The following is a 17,314-nucleotide window of genomic DNA, read 5'->3' as shown; positions in this document are numbered from 1 at the left end:
GGCCCCGAGAGCTCCCCGCGTGTCCCGTGCGGGCCGCCGGGGTCCCGGACGCCTTCCACGGCTCCCTCGTCCTCCCTCTGAGCGGGCTTCGCCCAGCTGCTGGCTCCCTTCGCCGCCCAGACCCCGAAGGGATCCGCCGTGAGCTCCAAGTGAGGCAGCGAGCCGTCGGCTTGTGACACTTCCTACTGCCCCAGGGTAAAGGTTTGCGTGTGTGCACAGCCGTGCGTGCTTGTGTGCTTTGATTTCCTGCAAGATCTGAGCTATGAGAACCTTGGGCTGTGATTGGCAAGAAGGGTATTTTGATTTCCTGCAAGATCCGAACTAGGAGAACCTTGGGCTGTGTTTTGGCAAGGAGGGTGTTTTGATTTACTTTCCTTTAACATCTCTGCCAGGGGTTCTTCCCTGTTGTAAACCAGACAGCTCTTCTGCCTTCAGTTAGCTGAGTGGGAAGGCACGCAGGAGTTAAGGCCGGACGGGTCCACGATATGGTGATCGTTTGGATTTTTTTTTTTTTTTAGCCACTCAGTGGTATGCCACTCTGCGATCCCGTGGACTGTGCCGCCTACCAGGCTCCTCTGTCCATGGGATTTTCCAAGTAAGAGTACTGGAATGTGTTGCCATTTCCTTCTCCAGGGGATCTTACCCACTCAGGGACTGAACACAGGTCTCCTGCATTGCAGACAGTTTCTTTACCATCTGAGCCACCAGGGAAGCCAAACCTAACCTGTTTGTATTTGGCGACTCTAGAAGGCAATGGCACCCCACTCCAGTACTCTTGCCTGGAAAATCCCATGGATAGAAGAGCCTGGTAGGCTGCAGTCCATGGGGTCACTAGGAGTCCGACATGACTGAGCGACCTCACTTTCACTTTTCACTTTCATGCATTGGAGAAGGAAATGGCAACCCACTCCAGTGTTCTTGCCTGGAGAATCCCAGGGACGGGGGAGCCTGTTGGGCTGTCGTCCATGGGGTCACATAGAGTCGGACACGACTGAAGTGACTTAGCAGCAGCAGCAGTTAGATTTAAGATGTGCTTGGGTTTCGTATTCAAGATTACACATTCTTCTTGGACAGATAACTGTGTCACATAGCACTTTGGTGCCTCTTTCAGCCCCAAGCACAATACTGAACACGTAGTAAAGATTTGTTAAATTTTTCAAGTATCAGAAAATACACATTGTGACATTTCAATTTAATATTGATGGGGCCTATTTTCCTTTAATATCCCGGAAAGGACGACAAAATAATATCTTTTAAGATAAATATGTCTGAAATTTAGAGGCTGCCAAAAAGTTGTTAAGTACAGTCCTGTGGGGTGGAAGAGAAATATGATGTATCTACCTTGTAGAAGGATAGATAAAAAATGATGTTTCATTGCTTCTTTTTTTTTCTTTCTTTTTTTCAGAAAGTACGTGTTGTATCCTAACTTGGTGTCTCAGAGGTGCTTGCTGCCATCATGGGAAACCAGCTCGCTGGCATTGCTCCCTCCCAGATCCTTTCTGTGGAGAGTTATTTCTCAGACATCCATGACTTTGAATATGATAAGAGTCTGGGGAGTACTCGGTTCTTTAAAGTTGCTCGAGCGAAGCACCGAGAAGGCCTGGTAGTTGTGAAGGTCTTTGCAATTCAGGATCCCACATTGCCTCTCACCAGCTATAAACAGGAGCTGGAGGAACTGAAAATCAGGCTTCATTCTGCCCAGAACTGTCTGCCTTTCCAGAAAGCTGCCGAAAAAGCCTCTGAGAAGGCAGCCATGCTCTTCAGGCAGTACGTGCGAGACAACCTCTACGACCGAATCAGCACCCGTCCGTTCCTAAATAACATCGAGAAGCGCTGGGTCGCTTTCCAGATCCTCACAGCTGTGGACCAAGCGCACAAATCTGGCGTCCGTCATGGGGACATCAAGACGGAGAACGTGATGGTCACCAGTTGGAACTGGGTTCTTCTAACGGATTTTGCCAGTTTCAAGCCCACTTACCTTCCAGAGGACAACCCGGCAGATTTCAACTATTTTTTTGACACTTCACGGAGGAGAACTTGTTACATTGCTCCCGAACGTTTTGTCGATGGTGGATTGTTTGCCACAGAGTTAGAATATATGAGAGATCCTTCAACTCCACTTGTAGACTTAAACAGCAATCAGAGAACAAGAGGAGAATTGAAGCGAGCAATGGATATCTTTTCAGCAGGTATTTGAGTTGGTCAGCTTTGCTAAGGTGGGAATGTGCATTTATTTTAACTCTTGAATGCAGAAATTAACTTTTTGGTAAATCCACCCACTCTTCAGTCAGATGCATTATTTTATTGAATGTGTTTTAAGTACCTAGAAAATGCAGAGAGTGGTCTGCTTATTCAGACGTTTAAGGAGTATTTGAATTCTTCTGTATGGGTCAGGCACTGTCTTAAGTGAGAGAGATGAGTAGTTGTTTCTATTTTCAAGGTGCTTGCCTTTTAATTGGAGAGATTGATATTGAAAAGAGATTTCGGTGCAGTGTTTTTTGCTGTGGTGGTGATATGCTTAGGGTACTGTTACAGGAACATAAGGATACTTAAATGAGTCTTTGGTGGTGATGGGTAGAGAGGCAGAATCAGGAAAGGAATCTTTATTGGAAGGATGATAATTACGCTGAAACCTGAAAGGTGATTATGGCTCAGATGCTGAGTTGTAGTTGACTCTGCAACCCCATGGAGTGCAGCACCCCAGGCTTCCCTGTCCTTCACCAGCTTCCAGAGTTTACACAAACTCATGTCCATTGAGTCGGTGATGCCATCCAACCATCTCATCCTCTGCTGCCCTCTTCTCCTGTTTCCTTCAATCTTTGCTAGAAACAGGGTCTTTACCAGTGATTTGGCTCTTCCCATCAGGTAGCCAAAGTATTGGAGCTTCAGCCTCAGCATCAGTCCTTCCAGTGAATATTCAGGGTTGATTTTTCCTTTAGGATTGACTGGTTTGATCTCCTGTGCAAGGGACAGCACCACAGTTCAAAAGCATCAGTTCTTTGGCGCCCAGCCTTTATGGTCCAGCTCTCATATCCATACATGACTACTGGAAAAACCATAGCTTTTACTATACACACCTTTGTTGGCAAAGTAGTATTTGCTTTTTTGTGTGTTGTTTGGGTTTGTCATAGCTTTTCTTCCAAGGAGCAAGCATCTTTTAATTTCATGGCTGCAGTCACTATCTACAGTGATTTTGGAGCCCAAGAAAATCTGTCACTGGTTCCACTTTTTCCCCACCTGTTTGCCATGAAGTGTTGGGATTGGATGCCGTGATCTTAGCTTTTTGAGTGTTGAGTTTTAAGACGGTTTTTTCACTCTCCTCTTTCACCCTCATGAAGAGGCCCTTTAGTTCCTCTTCACTTTCTGCCATTAGAGTTGTATCATCTGCATATCTGAGGTTGTTGATATTTCTCCCAGCAATCTTGATTCCACCTTGTGGTTCATTCAGCCCGGCACTTCGCAAGATGTACTTTGCATAGAAATTAAATATGCACAGTGACAATATACAGCCTTGATGTACTCCTTTCCCAATTTTGAACCAGTCCGATGTTTCATGTCTGATTCTAACTGTTTTTTCTTGATCTGCATACAGGTTTCTCAGGACACAGGTAAGGTGGTTTGGTATCTCTTGAAGAATTTTTCCAGTTTGTTGTGATCCACACAGTCAAAGGCTTTTGTGTAGTCAGTGAAACATGTTTTTTTGAAATTTCCTTGCTTTCTCTGTGATCCAGTGGATGTTGGTAACTTGATCTCTGGTTCCTCTGCCTTTTCTAGATCTAGCTTGTAGATCTGGAAATTCTTGGCTCATGTACTGCTGAAGCTGAAGTTGGAGGATTTTGAGCATTACTTTGCTGGCATGTGAAATGAATGCAATGGTTCGGTAGTTTGAACATTCTTTGGCAATGCCCTTATTTGGGATTGGAATGAAAACTGACCTTTTCCAGTCCTATGGCCACTGCTGAGTTTTCCAAATTTGCTGGCATATTGAGTGCAGCACTTTCATAGCATCATCTCTTAGGACTTGAAATAGCTCAGCTGGAATTCCATCACCTCCACTAGCTTTGTTCGTATTGATGCTTCCTAAAGTCCATTTGACTTCACAGTTCAGGATATCTGACTCTAGATGAGTGATCACACCATCATAGTTATCTGGGTCATTAAGACTCTTTTTGTATAGCTTTTCTGTGTATTCTTGCCACCTCTTCGTAATCTCTTCTGCTTCTGTTAGGTTCCTACCGTTTCTGTCCCTTACTGTACCTATCCTTGCATGACATATTTCCTTGGTATCTCCAGTTTTCTTGACGAGGTCTCTAGTTTTTCCCATTCTGTTGTTTTCCTCTGTTTCTTTGCACTGTTCATGTAAGAAGGCTTGTGGTTAGATTCAGGTTATTCGTTCTCAGGGCCTCTGTGTAGGTGATGATGTCTTCATACTGTGGTATCTGGAGCAAATGGTATGTATTGGTGATGTTTATTTTGATCATGTGGTCAAATTCTTGCCCAATTTCTCCTTGCTGTAGTTACTTTTTGTTTTTGTTTTTAATCCCTTGCAATTAGTAAAGCAACCTGTGGGAAGAAACTTTCAACACCATACTAGTATCCTGCCAGTCATCACGATTTCCTCTTTGATTTGGCATCTGTTAATCATTCTTGTCTTATTTGATCTTTACTGTGATGGTTGCAAAATGATGATCTTCCAATTCCAGCACCTTCCACCGTAGGCCTTCAGCATTCTGTGGGCTCAAGTATCCTTTCTTTCCCCTAATTTGTTTATTATTGTTGGTATGGACTCTTCTGGAGAAGGCATTTGCACCCAACTCCAGTACTCTCACCTGGAAAATCCCATGGATGGAGGTGCCTGGTAGGCTACAGTCCATGGGGGGTCGCTAAGAGTCGGACATGACTGAGAAAATTCACTACTACTACTATGGACTCTTCAGTTCCTACCTGCAGTTTGCTAATATTCTTTGGAGGATATTTATATCAGGGATGTTAATGTATAGTTTTCTTTAATTATGATCCTTTTGTCTAGTTTGCTACTAGGGTAAGATTGGCCTCATAGAATAACTTGGAAAGTGTTCCTTCTCTCTGTTTTGTTAGGATTTCTCAAGGATGGCTGTTAATTATTTTAATGTTTGGCAGAATTCACTTGTTTAATTGGCTTAGGTTTTTCTTTGTGGGAGGTTTTTAATTACTAATTCCATCACTTTATAAGGTCTATTCAGATTTTCTTTTATGTCACCTTGGTAATCTTTATCTTTTTAGGAATCTGTCCATTTCATTTAGTTTGTCTAATTTTGGGCAGGCAAACATTTGTTTAAATTATTCCCGTAAAATTCTTTTCATTTCTGTGAGGTTGGATTTATGTCCTGTTTTTCCTACCTGATTTTTGTAGTTTGAGTCATCTCAGCAAAAGTTTGTCAGTTGTGTTGAGCTTTTCAATGCATGAGCTTTTGGTTTTGGTAATGTTCTCTAGTGTATTTTATACCTTACTGCATAAATTTTCTCTCTAATTTCTGGTTTTCCTTTCCTTCTTTTTCCTTTGGTTTTAGTTTGTTTCTCAAGGTTAAGATTAGGTTATTGTTTTGAGCTCTTTTACAAGTTAGGTGTTTATAGTTTACATTTTCTCCAAATGCTGCTCTAGTTGCATCCCATACATTTTTGTATATTGCTTTCATTTTCATTCATCTCAAAGTGTTTTGTAAGTTTTCTTTGATCATTGGTTATTTATGAATATGTTGTTTCATTGTACATATTTGTGAATTTTTCAGATTTCTCTTCTGTTACTGATTTATTTCATTCCATTGTGGTTTGAAGGACATAATTTCTATGATTCTGGTCCTTTAAAACTCTTGAAGCTTGTTTTATGGTCTAGCATATGGTTTCATTTGGAGAGTGTGCTGCATGTACTTGAGAAGAATTTTGTATTCTGTTAGATGGAATGAGTGTTCCTTTGATATCCATTAGATCTAGTTTATAGTATTGTTCCGTTCTTCTGTTTTCTTTTTGCTTTGGTGTTCTTAATAGCCATTTTTAGTTTTTTTTTTTTTTATTATAAAACTGGATACTATATGGATAGAAATTAAGAAATTTATTGAGTGTTTATATCAGGAACTGTCTTAGTCGCTAGAGATTTTTTAGTGAACAAAATAGACAAAAATCCCTATGGAGTTCAGTGGGTATATGGACAGTAAAGAAATACACGCGTAAAATATAAAATGTGGCATTCAGTGCTGTTGGGAGAGTATTGTGCTACGTGTTGAGGGTGGGGTAGTTGTCTTAGGGGGCTTGCAGTTTTAAACTGGCAGTCAAGAAATGCCACACTGCTAAGATGACATTTGATTCAAGATCTGAAAGAGGTTTAGGTATAAGCCATGAAGATTCTTGATGGAGTTGCATCCCAGGCAGAGGGACTGGCACATGCAAAGCTATGACTCAGGTTGTTCAAAGATCTCCTTAAAACTTGTTAAATGTGTGTCATGTAATGATTCAGTGAAACTGCTTTGTCTTTTTGGGAATGTAGATACTTTATTTCTTGTTTGAAGATTATTTAAGTGCGCTATGCAGAGTATCTCTTCTCCCCCTTTAATGTTACAACCACACTTCTTAGCACTTCCCATTTTATAATTGTGTTTGTTTACTGGTTTACTTTCTCTCTTCTAGAATAAGAGCTTCATGAGGGTAGAGATTTTATCTGTTTCATGCACTGTTAAAGTCTAGTGTGTGGTAGGCACCTGATAACTCTTTGTTTAATGGTTAGTAAATGAGTTGTCAGATATGACTTCTTAGTAGTTTCTTATGAACTTAATGTCTATAAATTCATAATAAAAACACTATTATGATGACTTTCAATCTATCTTTGTATCTCTTAATATATGTGTATAACCATACTCACAGAAAACTAGTCAATCTAATCGCACTAGGACCACAGCCTTGTCTAACTCAATGAAACTAAGCCACACCCGTGGGGCAACTCAAGATGGGCGGGTCATAGTGGAGAGATCTGACAGAATGTGGTCCACTGGAGAAGGGAATGGCAAACCACTTCAGTATTCTTGCCTTGAGAACCCCATGAATAGTATGAAAAGGCAAAATGATAGGATACTGAAAGAGAAACTCCCCAGGTCAGTAGGTGCCCAATATGCTACTGGAGATCAGTAGAGAAATAACTCCAGAAAAAATGAAGAGAGGGAGCCAAAGCAAAAACAATACCCAGCTGTGGATGTGACTGGTGATAGAAGCAAGGTCCGATGCTGTAAAGAGCAATATTGCATAGGAACCTGGAATGTCAGGTCCATGAATCAAGGCAAATTGGAAGTGGTCAAACAAGTGATGGCAAGAGTGAATGTCGACATTCTAGGAATCAGCGAACTCAAATGGACTGGAATGGGTGAATTTAACTCAGATGACCATTATATCTACTACTGCGGGCAGGAATCCCTCAGAAGAAATGGAGTGGCCATCATGGTCCACAGAAGAGTCCGAAATGCAGTACTTGGATGCAATCTCAAAAACGACAGAATGATCTCTGTTCGTTTCCAAGGCAAACCATTCAATATCACAGTAATCCAAGTCTATGCCCCAACCAGTAACGCTGAAGAAACTGAAGTTGAACGGTTCTATGAAGACCTACAAGACCTTTTAGAACTAACACCCAAAAAAGATGTCCTTTTAATCATAGGGGACTGGAATGCAAAAGTAGGAAGTCAAGAAACACCTGGAGTAACAGGCAAATTTGGCCGTGGAATACTGAATGAAGCAGGGCAAAGACTGATAGAGTTTTGCCAAGAAAATGCACTGGTTATAACAAACACCCTCTTCCAACAACACAAGAGAAGACTCTATACATGCACATCACCAGATGGTCAGCACTGAAATCAGATTGATTATATTCTTTGCAGCCAAAGATGGAGAAGCTCTATACAGTCAGCAAAAACAAGACCAGGAGCTGACTGTGGCTCAGATCATGAACTCCTTATTGCCAAATTCAGACTTAAATTGAAGAAAATAGGGAAAACCACTACACCATTCAGGTATGACCTAAATCAAATCCCTTGTGATTATACAGTAGAAGTGAGAAATAGATTTAAGGGCCTGGATCTGATAGAGTGCCTGATGAACTATGGAATGAGGTTCCTGACATTGTACAGGAGACAGGGATCATCCCCATGGAAAAGAAATGCAAAAAAGCAAAATGGCTGTCTGGGGAGGCCTTACAAATAGCTGTGAAAAGAAGAGAAGCGAAAAGCAAAGGAGAAAAGGAAAGATAGAAACATCTGAATGCAGAGTTCCAAAGAATAGCAAGAAGAGATAAAAAAGCCTTCTTCAGCGATCAATGCAAAGAAATAGAGGAAAACAACAGAATGGGAAAGACTAGGAATCTCTTCAAGAAAATATAGAGACCAAAGGAACATTTCATGCAAAGATGGGCTTGATAAAGGACAGAAATGGTATGGACTTAACAGAAGCAGAAGATATTAAGAAGAGATGGCAAGAATACACAAAAGAACTGTACAAAAAAGATCTTCACGACCCAGATAATCACGATGGTGTGATCACTCACCTAGAGTCAGACATCCTGGAATGTGAAGTCAAGTGGGCCTTAGAAAGCATCACTATGAACAAAGCTAGTGGAGGTGATGGAATTCCAGTTGAGCTATTCCAAATCCTGAAAGACGATGCTGTGAAAGTGCTGCACTCAATATGCCAGCACATTTGGAAAACTCAGCAGTGGCCACAGGACTGGAAAAGGTCAGTTTTCATTCCAATCCCAAAGAAAGGGAATGCCAAAGAATGCTAAACTACCACACAATTGCACTCATCTCACACGCTAGTAAAGTAATGCTCAAAATTCTCCAAGCCAGCCTTCAGCAATATGTGAACCATGAACTTCCTGATCAAGCTGGTTTTAGAAAAGGCAGAGGAACCAGAGATCAAATTGCCAACATCTGCTGGATCATGGAAAAAGCAAGAGAGTTCCAGAAAAACATCTATTTCTGCTTTATTGACTATGCCAAAGCCTTTGACTGTGTGGATCACAATAAACTGTGGAAAATTCTGAAAAAGATGGGAATACCAGACCACCTGATCTGCCTCTTGAGAAATTTGTATGCAGATCAGGAAGCAATAATTAGAACTGGACGTGGAACAACAGGAGTTCGTCAAGGCTGTATATTGTCACCCTGTTTATTTAACTTCTATGCAGAGTACATCATGAGAAACGCTGGACTGGAAGAAACACAAGCTGGAATCAAGATTGCTGGGAGAAATATCAATAACCTCAGATATGCAGATGACACCACCCTTATGGCAGAAAGTGAAGAGGAACTGAAAAGCCTGTTGATGAAAGTGAAAGTGAAGAGTGAAAAAGTTGGCTTAAAGCTCAACATTCAGAAAACGAAGATCATGGCATCCGGTCCCACAACTTCATGGGAAATAGATGGGGAAAGAGTGGAAACAGTGTCAGACTTTATTTTTCTGGGCTCCAAAATCACTGCAGATGGTGACTGCAGCCATGAAATTAAAAGACGCTTACTCCTTGAAAGGAGAGTTATGACCAACCTAGATAGCATATTCAAAAGCAGAGACATTACTTTGCCAACAAAGGTTCATCTAGTCAAGGCTATGGTTTTTCCTGTGGTCACGTATGGATGTGAGAGTTGGACTGTGAAGAAGGCTGAGTGCCGAAGAATTGATGCTTTTGAACTGTGGTGTTGGAGAAGACTCTTGAGAGTCCCTTGGACTGCAAGGAGATCCAACCAGTCCATTCTGAAGGAGATCAGCCCTGGGATTTTTTTGGAAGGAATGATGCTAAAACTGAAACTTCAGTACTTTGGCCACCTCATGCGAAGAGTTGACTCATTGGAAAAGACTCTGATGCTGGGAGGGATTGGGGGCAGGAGGAGAAGGGGACGACAGAGGATGAGATGGCTGGATGGCGTCACTGACTCAATGGACGTGAGTCTGAGTGAACTCCGGGAGTTGGTGACGGACAGGGAGCCCTGGCGTGCTGCAATTCATGGAGTCGCAAAGAGTCAGACACGACTGAGCGACTGATCTGATCTGATGTATAATGCATGTGTAGTACATTTGTTTTAAACTACAGAACAAGGAAGTAATTTTATTTGATTTAATTTTTTTAAGAAGAAAAATTAAGTAGGCCTTTTTTGATTTCATACTTTTGGAAACTGATGATTCACCAGTAGACGTTTTTTCTGCCTTGCTTGATTGTAGTTGTGTGTTATATTAAAGAAGTTATGTATCTTGAGTTTCATGAATTCTCTGAATTCTTGATCTGTATTATGGATCTCTTGCCTTTCAGTTTTAATGGAATTATTTCCTGCTGTTTTCCAGGTTGTGTGATCGCTGAGCTTTTTACAGAAGGCGTGCCTTTGTTTGATCTCTCTCAACTTTTGGCCTATAGAAATGGGCAGTTTTTCCCTGAGCAGGTGCTGAGTAAAATTGAAGATCGCAGTATCAGAGAACTGGTAACTGTGCTGCAAATATTTACCATAATGTTTTAAATAGAACTATATTCTCCCTTCAGTATTAGTTCTCTGGAACATTCTGAATTTGGGACGAGCAATAAAGCCCTGTAGACTAATATATGCCTCCTATCATTTTTAGTTTGTTAGGCAGAAATGTATAATTTTTCCCCCTTAGACACAGAGCTCATTTGACTTTATGTTACAAACACACAAATACACACACGTCTTTCCATTAGAATCCTAACTCTGCTTTGGACAGATTTGGAAGGAAATAAGGAGGTACTTGGGCATTAGAGAGGTTGTCCAAGATAGAGCTTGCTGATAAGTAATAAAGAGAATAAATATGTAAAATGAGGAGACAGGAGAATCAGCTTGAGTATAATACAGCAGTATAGGAGCATTTCATATAGAAGCAGCTAGCTTTGTAGACCTCCCTTGACCTGAGGGCAGTTCTGGCAGCGGGGCTGTTGAATCACCTGTTAGTGTAGCAGATCAGACGTGAGGAATTCTGGGAGGTCGTGTCAGCCATATATCCACACTGGTGTTGGAGGGGATGTTTTTTACGGCATCAGATCAGACGTGAGGAATTCTGGGAGGTCATGTCAGCCGTGTATCCACACTGCTGTTTTGAGGGGATGTTTTTTATGGCATTTACTACAGTAACTGATGCATCTGATGATGACTCTGAGCCATTGAAAGGTTATGGTATATTTAAGATATTCTTTAGTAAGGTAGGGAAATAAGCATTTTGATTTCTTTTAAAAATGGCAAATATTAAAAAGTAAGATGCCCCAGAGGAAGCCAGTTTAGCTCACATCCAGTGAACAGTACACTGGGTTTAGGAGCTGGCATACCTGTCTGTTCTCGGGGTGGCGCCCATTATCATGTTGTGTTGGCTAAGTATGAATTTGGGCCTACCTTTTCTTAGCTGTGAAAGGAATGAATTTGACTACTTTTAAAGACTAGATCCTCTTTATGTGTCTGGACCATCTAGAGTACGTTACTGTGTGATTTTCTCTTGCTTTATAGGATGATGGTAGAGTCACATTTTACTCAGTAGTCATGTTCTGAAAGTAGTTTGAAAGGTGAAGATTGGAAAGAGTCAGTATTACCTTAGAGTCCCTTTAAATTACATGTAAGTTGGTGGTGTTGCTTTGGTCTGATTTAATTTGCTTTTCTCAAATCTGTGTTTTACTCCCATTCTCCCCTTGGTGTAGGTAACTCAGATGATTCACCGGGAACCAGATAAACGTTTAGAGGCAGAAGATTACTTAAAGCAGCAACGTGGCAATGCCTTTCCTGAAATATTCTACACTTTTCTTCAGCCCTATATGGCCCAGTTTGCCAAAGAAACATTTCTTTCTGCAGATGAGCGTATTCTGGTTATAAGGAAGGATTTGGACAACATCATTCACAATCTCTGTGGACACGATCTGCTGGAGAAAGCGGATGGAGAGCCCAAGGAGAATGGGCTGGTTATCTTGGTGTCAGTTATAACGTCCTGCCTGCAGACCCTGAAATACTGCGACTCCAAGCTTGCCGCTTTGGAACTTATTCTCCATTTGGCCCCAAGATTAAGTGTAGAAATTCTTTTGGATCGTATTACTCCTTATCTTTTACATTTCAGCAATGACTCTGTTCCCAGAGTAAGGGCCGAAGCCTTGCGGACGTTGACTAAAGTTCTTGCTCTCGTGAAGGAGGTTCCTCGCAACGATGTCAACATTTACCCAGAGTACATCCTGCCAGGCATAGCCCACTTGGCCCAGGATGACGCCACGATCGTCAGGCTAGCCTACGCTGGTAAGAGCTTATTGTCCCAGTAAGTGACCACTGACATCCTGAAGTTAGTGACCGTAATACCTCTTGTTTCTCTGATATTTTTGGAAATTCCAAAGAGAACCTTGAACTTTGGTCCTTGAACTATTTGTGTACATTTTGGTAATATTTATAGCTGATCTGTTCATGAAACTCAAGCTTTGTGTTTACTCTGATTTGAAGTGATCAGAATTATTAAGTGAAAAATACATAGCACAGAATTTTATGATTTTACTGGGAGTATTAACATTTAATTTGGAGTAAGATGTTTACAAGTATGTGCTTCTGATGTAGTGTCTTTAGGCCTTTCTGAAGTTTCTCTGAACAGATATGTTTGCTTGAATATTAGTATTAGGGTATAACAGTCTATTGCTGTTGAAAAAAATTAATTTTGCTGGGTAGTTTGGTGTTGAAAGGACCTAGCCTGTTAGGTTACTGAATTTGAAGGTGCCTTCAGTTACTGTGATGCTTAGGAAGTGTGGCTTTTTTGTGGTGAAGTGGGTGTGTTACAGTAACACATCTACCTGTTTTTATAAATATTTATAATTCTCATTCATAAAATCAAGTGATACAGATTTGTATTTTTAATTCCCTAAATTAATTTTGAATGCTTATTTCTGCATGGAAAGTGTCATTGAAATATTCACATAATTCCATGATTTATTTCTGAAATATAATCTGATAGAAATTAGGAATTCTGAAGTCTTTGTATGTGACATATGTGGTGGTGATAATGTCTCTTTCTTTGAAAGATGCTTGCTTTTTATTAGTTCATTATTTGATGATATACTTGTTATTTTACTGGACTATGAGAAATGATCTTTGGACTCTGTCTTTACGGCTACACACATCCACAGAGTGATCGGTGCTTGTTGGCTTTTTAAAAAATGTTTATCCATCTGTCTATTTACAGTTTCTGATTTCCATAGCTGTATAGGTGTAAATTTTAGGCTTAGGAAATTCAGGATTTCTTTAAAGACATATCCAGGTTTATTATTTGGAACAAAGCATGTTTATAATTCACTTGGTAAAGAGAAATACAGTTGACCCTTGAACAACGTCGTGCTTAGGAATACTGACCCTCCACACGGTTGAAAATCCTCTTATAATTTATAGTTGGCCCTCCATCCATGGTTCTGCATCTGTGGATTTCAGCCAGCCATGGATTATGTGATACTGTAATTTAATTTAATATTGAATTATTTATTAATATTATTTAGTAATATAAATATAAAATATTTATATTAATACTTAAATTTAATATTGAAAAAAATTCAGATGTTCAAGGATCAACTTAATTGCACTGAATAAAATTAAATGAAAGAAAAGCCTATGGTTTTTAAAAACAAGCTGTGTGTTTTAGACTATTATGAACTACTTTTGGCCCATCTTAGTCTTTTCTCAGTTGTAGTGAATAGGTAAGATTCTGATGTGTGGGTATTATATTAATATATTTACATTCATTTATTAGCAGTAATAGCATAAAAACAGTAGCGACTTTATTGAAAAATCTGCTTTGTGTAAGGACATGTACTGCTCCTGGTTGCAAGGGTTAATTGTATAAGATATAGAGATTCTGAAATAGGTTCTGGATTCTTTATTTTTTAATTAATTAATTTAACTGAAGAATAATTCCTTTACAATACTGTGATGGGCTCTGCCGTGCATCAGCATGAATCGGCCACAGGTATACGTGTGTCCCCGCATCCTGAACCCCCTGCCACCTCCCTCCCTACCGCCTCCCTCTGGGTTGTCCCGAGCACCGGCTGTGGGTGCCCTGCTTCAGGCATTGTACTTGCGCGTGTCATCTGTTTCGCATTTGGTAATGTATGTGTTTCCGCGCTGTTCTCTCAAATCATCCCCTCCTCGCCTTCTCCTGCTGAGCCAGAAGTCTGTTCTTTACGTCTGTGTCTCCTTTGCCGCCCTGCATGTAGGGTCGCTGGTGCCGTCTGTCTAAATTCCATATATATCTGCGTTAATATGCGGTGTTTGTTTTTCTCTCCCTGACTTACTTCACTCTGTATAATAGGCTCCAGGTTCTAGGTTCTGGAATTTAAGGTCTGTCTAGCTGTTGAAGCTGACACACCAGTCTTGAGCAGTAGGTATTAGAGTCTCTTCATTTCCCAGCTGAGGAGTTGGGATGGGAGAGGCTGCGGTGTACCACCAGAGTGTACCAGGACTGGTTCTTTCTCAGTTCTCAGAGCTGCGGGTGTGGACCTGGATTTTGAGGCACCCTGCTTTTATTTGTCTGCTGGGTCTCAGGGTGAGAGGCCATGGTGACCCAGGGTCAGTGCCAGGACCTTGCAGTGCCCCGTGCTACCCAGCCGTGGTGAGCCATGGCTTAAGCATGAGCAGGCTGTGTTTTTACATAGAGTCAGAAGTCTCTGAACTCGTATGGCTAAGTGTAATTAAACCACACATGTCAATAATGATAAATGTTTAAAAATCAATTAAAATTTTCTTTTGTTGTAGTGTTTTTAAACTCAAGAGATGCTGGTATAGATTTGTATCTTGTATAAGTGAACTGACAAGTGTCTTGTGGTTTATGAGCATAAATGGGGGGATAAGTAATAGATCTGTTCAGACTTGAGAAGTGCCCAGGAAAAGAAGAGACTTTTCCTAATAAAGATATTTTTATTGAAGTGGGAGTATTCGTCTGGAATCATCAGAGAATGGTATAGGATTCTCCTGTCTTTAGGCTGAGTAGGTGCTGCGAGGTATCAATAACTTGCTTGCTTAGAGGTACATTTTCGTTCTATTCAGAAAACTGTTGAACCTAGCAAGCGTAGGGGGTGGGACTCCACCATGAAGGGAATCACTGTATTTGATAGACTAAAAAACATCAATTATGGTGGGATGCATCTCTATTTCAGAGATGTTAAGAAGTGAAGAAAAAGTGAGTCTTAGAATGAATAGAACAAGGTAGTTCATGTTCCGTGCCACTGACTGCTGAGAAGAGAAAGAGTGTGTCTTTGAGGGTATGGTCACATATTAAGCATGGGAGTCAGAGGGGAAGGGCAGAGGCAGGAATACACAAGAATGGGAGGAGGAGGAAAGCGTAAGCCCAGAGCAGGTAGAGTTAGCTTCAGGTGAGACAGCAACGCTAAGGAGCAGGCGTTCTCACAGTGGCCAAGAGTGGGAAATAGTCTTAGACGTCTCATCAGAGAAAGGAGAGGAGGTGCACCGCTGCAGGAGCACGGCAGACGGCGTCACACTGGTTCAGCAGGAACCCGAGGATCACTGTAAGGCAGGCCCTTAAGGGGTGCTGCATGTGGGTAGTGGTCCTCTGAGGAAGTCCTGACTCAGTTATGTGTGAGGAAGCTGAGACTCAGGTTGGCTGAGCAGTCAGCTGGTAAGTGTCAAGGTCAAGGTTTGAGCCAGGACCTGGGTGATCCTAAAGGTCAGCTTTTTAATTTAATGTGAAATGTGTTTCTCTGGTAGCCTATTGCGTATCTCTTACTCAAGATGATGCTGTTGAAAAGATAGGTCTTTGTGGAAGAATTAAGCTTTTTTATTTTTATTTTTTTGCCTCAAATGATTTGACTGCTGTATTTTGGTTATTTGGTATTTTTTCCAGTTTTATTGAGATGTAATTGACATACCTCACTGTATAGTTTTAAGATGTAGAGCATGTTGGGTTGATTTACATGTATTGTGAAGTGATTACTACAGTAAGTTTAGTTAGCACCCCTCGTCTTACAAAGATATAATAAAAAACAATGAAAAATTTCTGTTTCCTTGTAATGAGAACTCTTAGGATTTACTCCAGAACTTTCATATATGCCATGCAGCAATGTTAACTGTAGTTACCAGGTTGTACATTTCTGTATTTTTAAAAGAAGTTTATGTTTTATGGTTAAAACTGATAGTTTGGGTATAGTTGTAGATTATGAGATTAGTCACTAAAAGTCAGATTAGGTTAAGTGCTGAATTGGAAAGTCTTGCTTTTCTTTAGTTTTATTATTATTTATGTGTATTAAAATTTAGGGAAAATAAGTTATAAGCATTATACAAATTTATGATTATAATTATTATAAATTTTCTCTCTTTTATAGAAAACATAGCTCTGCTGGCAGAAACAGCTTTGAGATTCCTGGAATTAGTACAGTTGAAAAATCTCAATATGGAAAATGACCCAAATAGTGAAGAAATAGATGAAGTTACACATCCCAATGGGAATTATGACACAGGTAGTATGATTTTCTCTTCCAAATTCTCTGTTACTTAGAATGAATTGCTGTATTTAGAATGTGAACTTGCAGCAAACTGTCTTTTATAATTCTAATGTAAAATGAAAGAATACCAGACGTACAGAGGGAAGGTTCCTACCGTTTGACTGTTCTCTTCTACTCTTATGCATTGTTAGCTCGCCAGAACATGACCAACCTGTCACCACAGACTCTAAGCTCAGTAGTTTCTCAGCCAGAATTGACTTGTATCAACAGCAAAGCTAGCTGAATTATAAAATAATTACAGGATAAAAAGAAAAACATTGACAACACCATAGCTAAGGAATCTAAACCATTCCTGCTTATGTAAGAATATTCTGACATACACTCAGTCATAAACTGTTTATTTCATACTACCTATGATTCTTGTATCAAAACCCATACCTTTTATCATAAAGCAACAATATAACGGTGAACTCTGTAAGGTCTATCCCTGACTCATGTTTCTCTACATTGATAACAGGTTTTTAACAGGCTTTTAGTTAATGTTTATTGGGTTGAATATTTGTAAGTCAGATAATATACTAAGATGTTTTCTAAGGTATTTCTAGTTCAGAAAAACTAGAGAAATCTACTTTTCAGATGGGGAAACAGTGGTAGACTTTATTTTTTTGGACTCCAAAATCACTGCAGATGGTGACTGCAGCCATGAAATTAAAAGACATTTACTCTTTGGAAGGAAAGTTATGACCAACCTAAACAGCATGTTAAAAAGCAGAGACTTTACTTTGTCAACAAAGGTCCATCTGGTCAAGGCTATGGTTTTTCCAGTAGTTATGTATGGAT

At 40.3% G+C, this 17,314-nt stretch overlaps 1 protein-coding gene across 2 annotated transcripts in view; it reads left to right on the top strand.

Moving 5' to 3' along the window:
• The window catches only part of PIK3R4 (phosphoinositide-3-kinase, regulatory subunit 4), a 78,472-nt gene continuing 61,158 nt past the window's right edge, over positions 1 to 17,314 (top strand). For both annotated transcript variants that reach the window (XM_010856744.1, XM_010856745.1), the window contains exons 1-5: positions 1 to 195; positions 1,406 to 2,189; positions 10,351 to 10,484; positions 11,702 to 12,284; positions 16,355 to 16,489. In XM_010856744.1, the coding sequence (XP_010855046.1) occupies positions 1,457 to 2,189; positions 10,351 to 10,484; positions 11,702 to 12,284; positions 16,355 to 16,489 (1,585 nt within the window). In that variant the 5' untranslated portion in view covers positions 1 to 195; positions 1,406 to 1,456. The remainder of the gene's footprint in view (positions 196 to 1,405; positions 2,190 to 10,350; positions 10,485 to 11,701; positions 12,285 to 16,354; positions 16,490 to 17,314) is intronic.

Source organism: Bison bison, unplaced genomic scaffold, assembly GCF_000754665.1.
Source record: "Bison bison bison isolate TAMUID 2011002044 unplaced genomic scaffold, Bison_UMD1.0 scf7180017864374, whole genome shotgun sequence".
NCBI classification, from domain to species: domain Eukaryota; kingdom Metazoa; phylum Chordata; class Mammalia; order Artiodactyla; family Bovidae; genus Bison; species Bison bison.
This window is presented reverse-complemented; position numbering and strand designations above follow the sequence as displayed.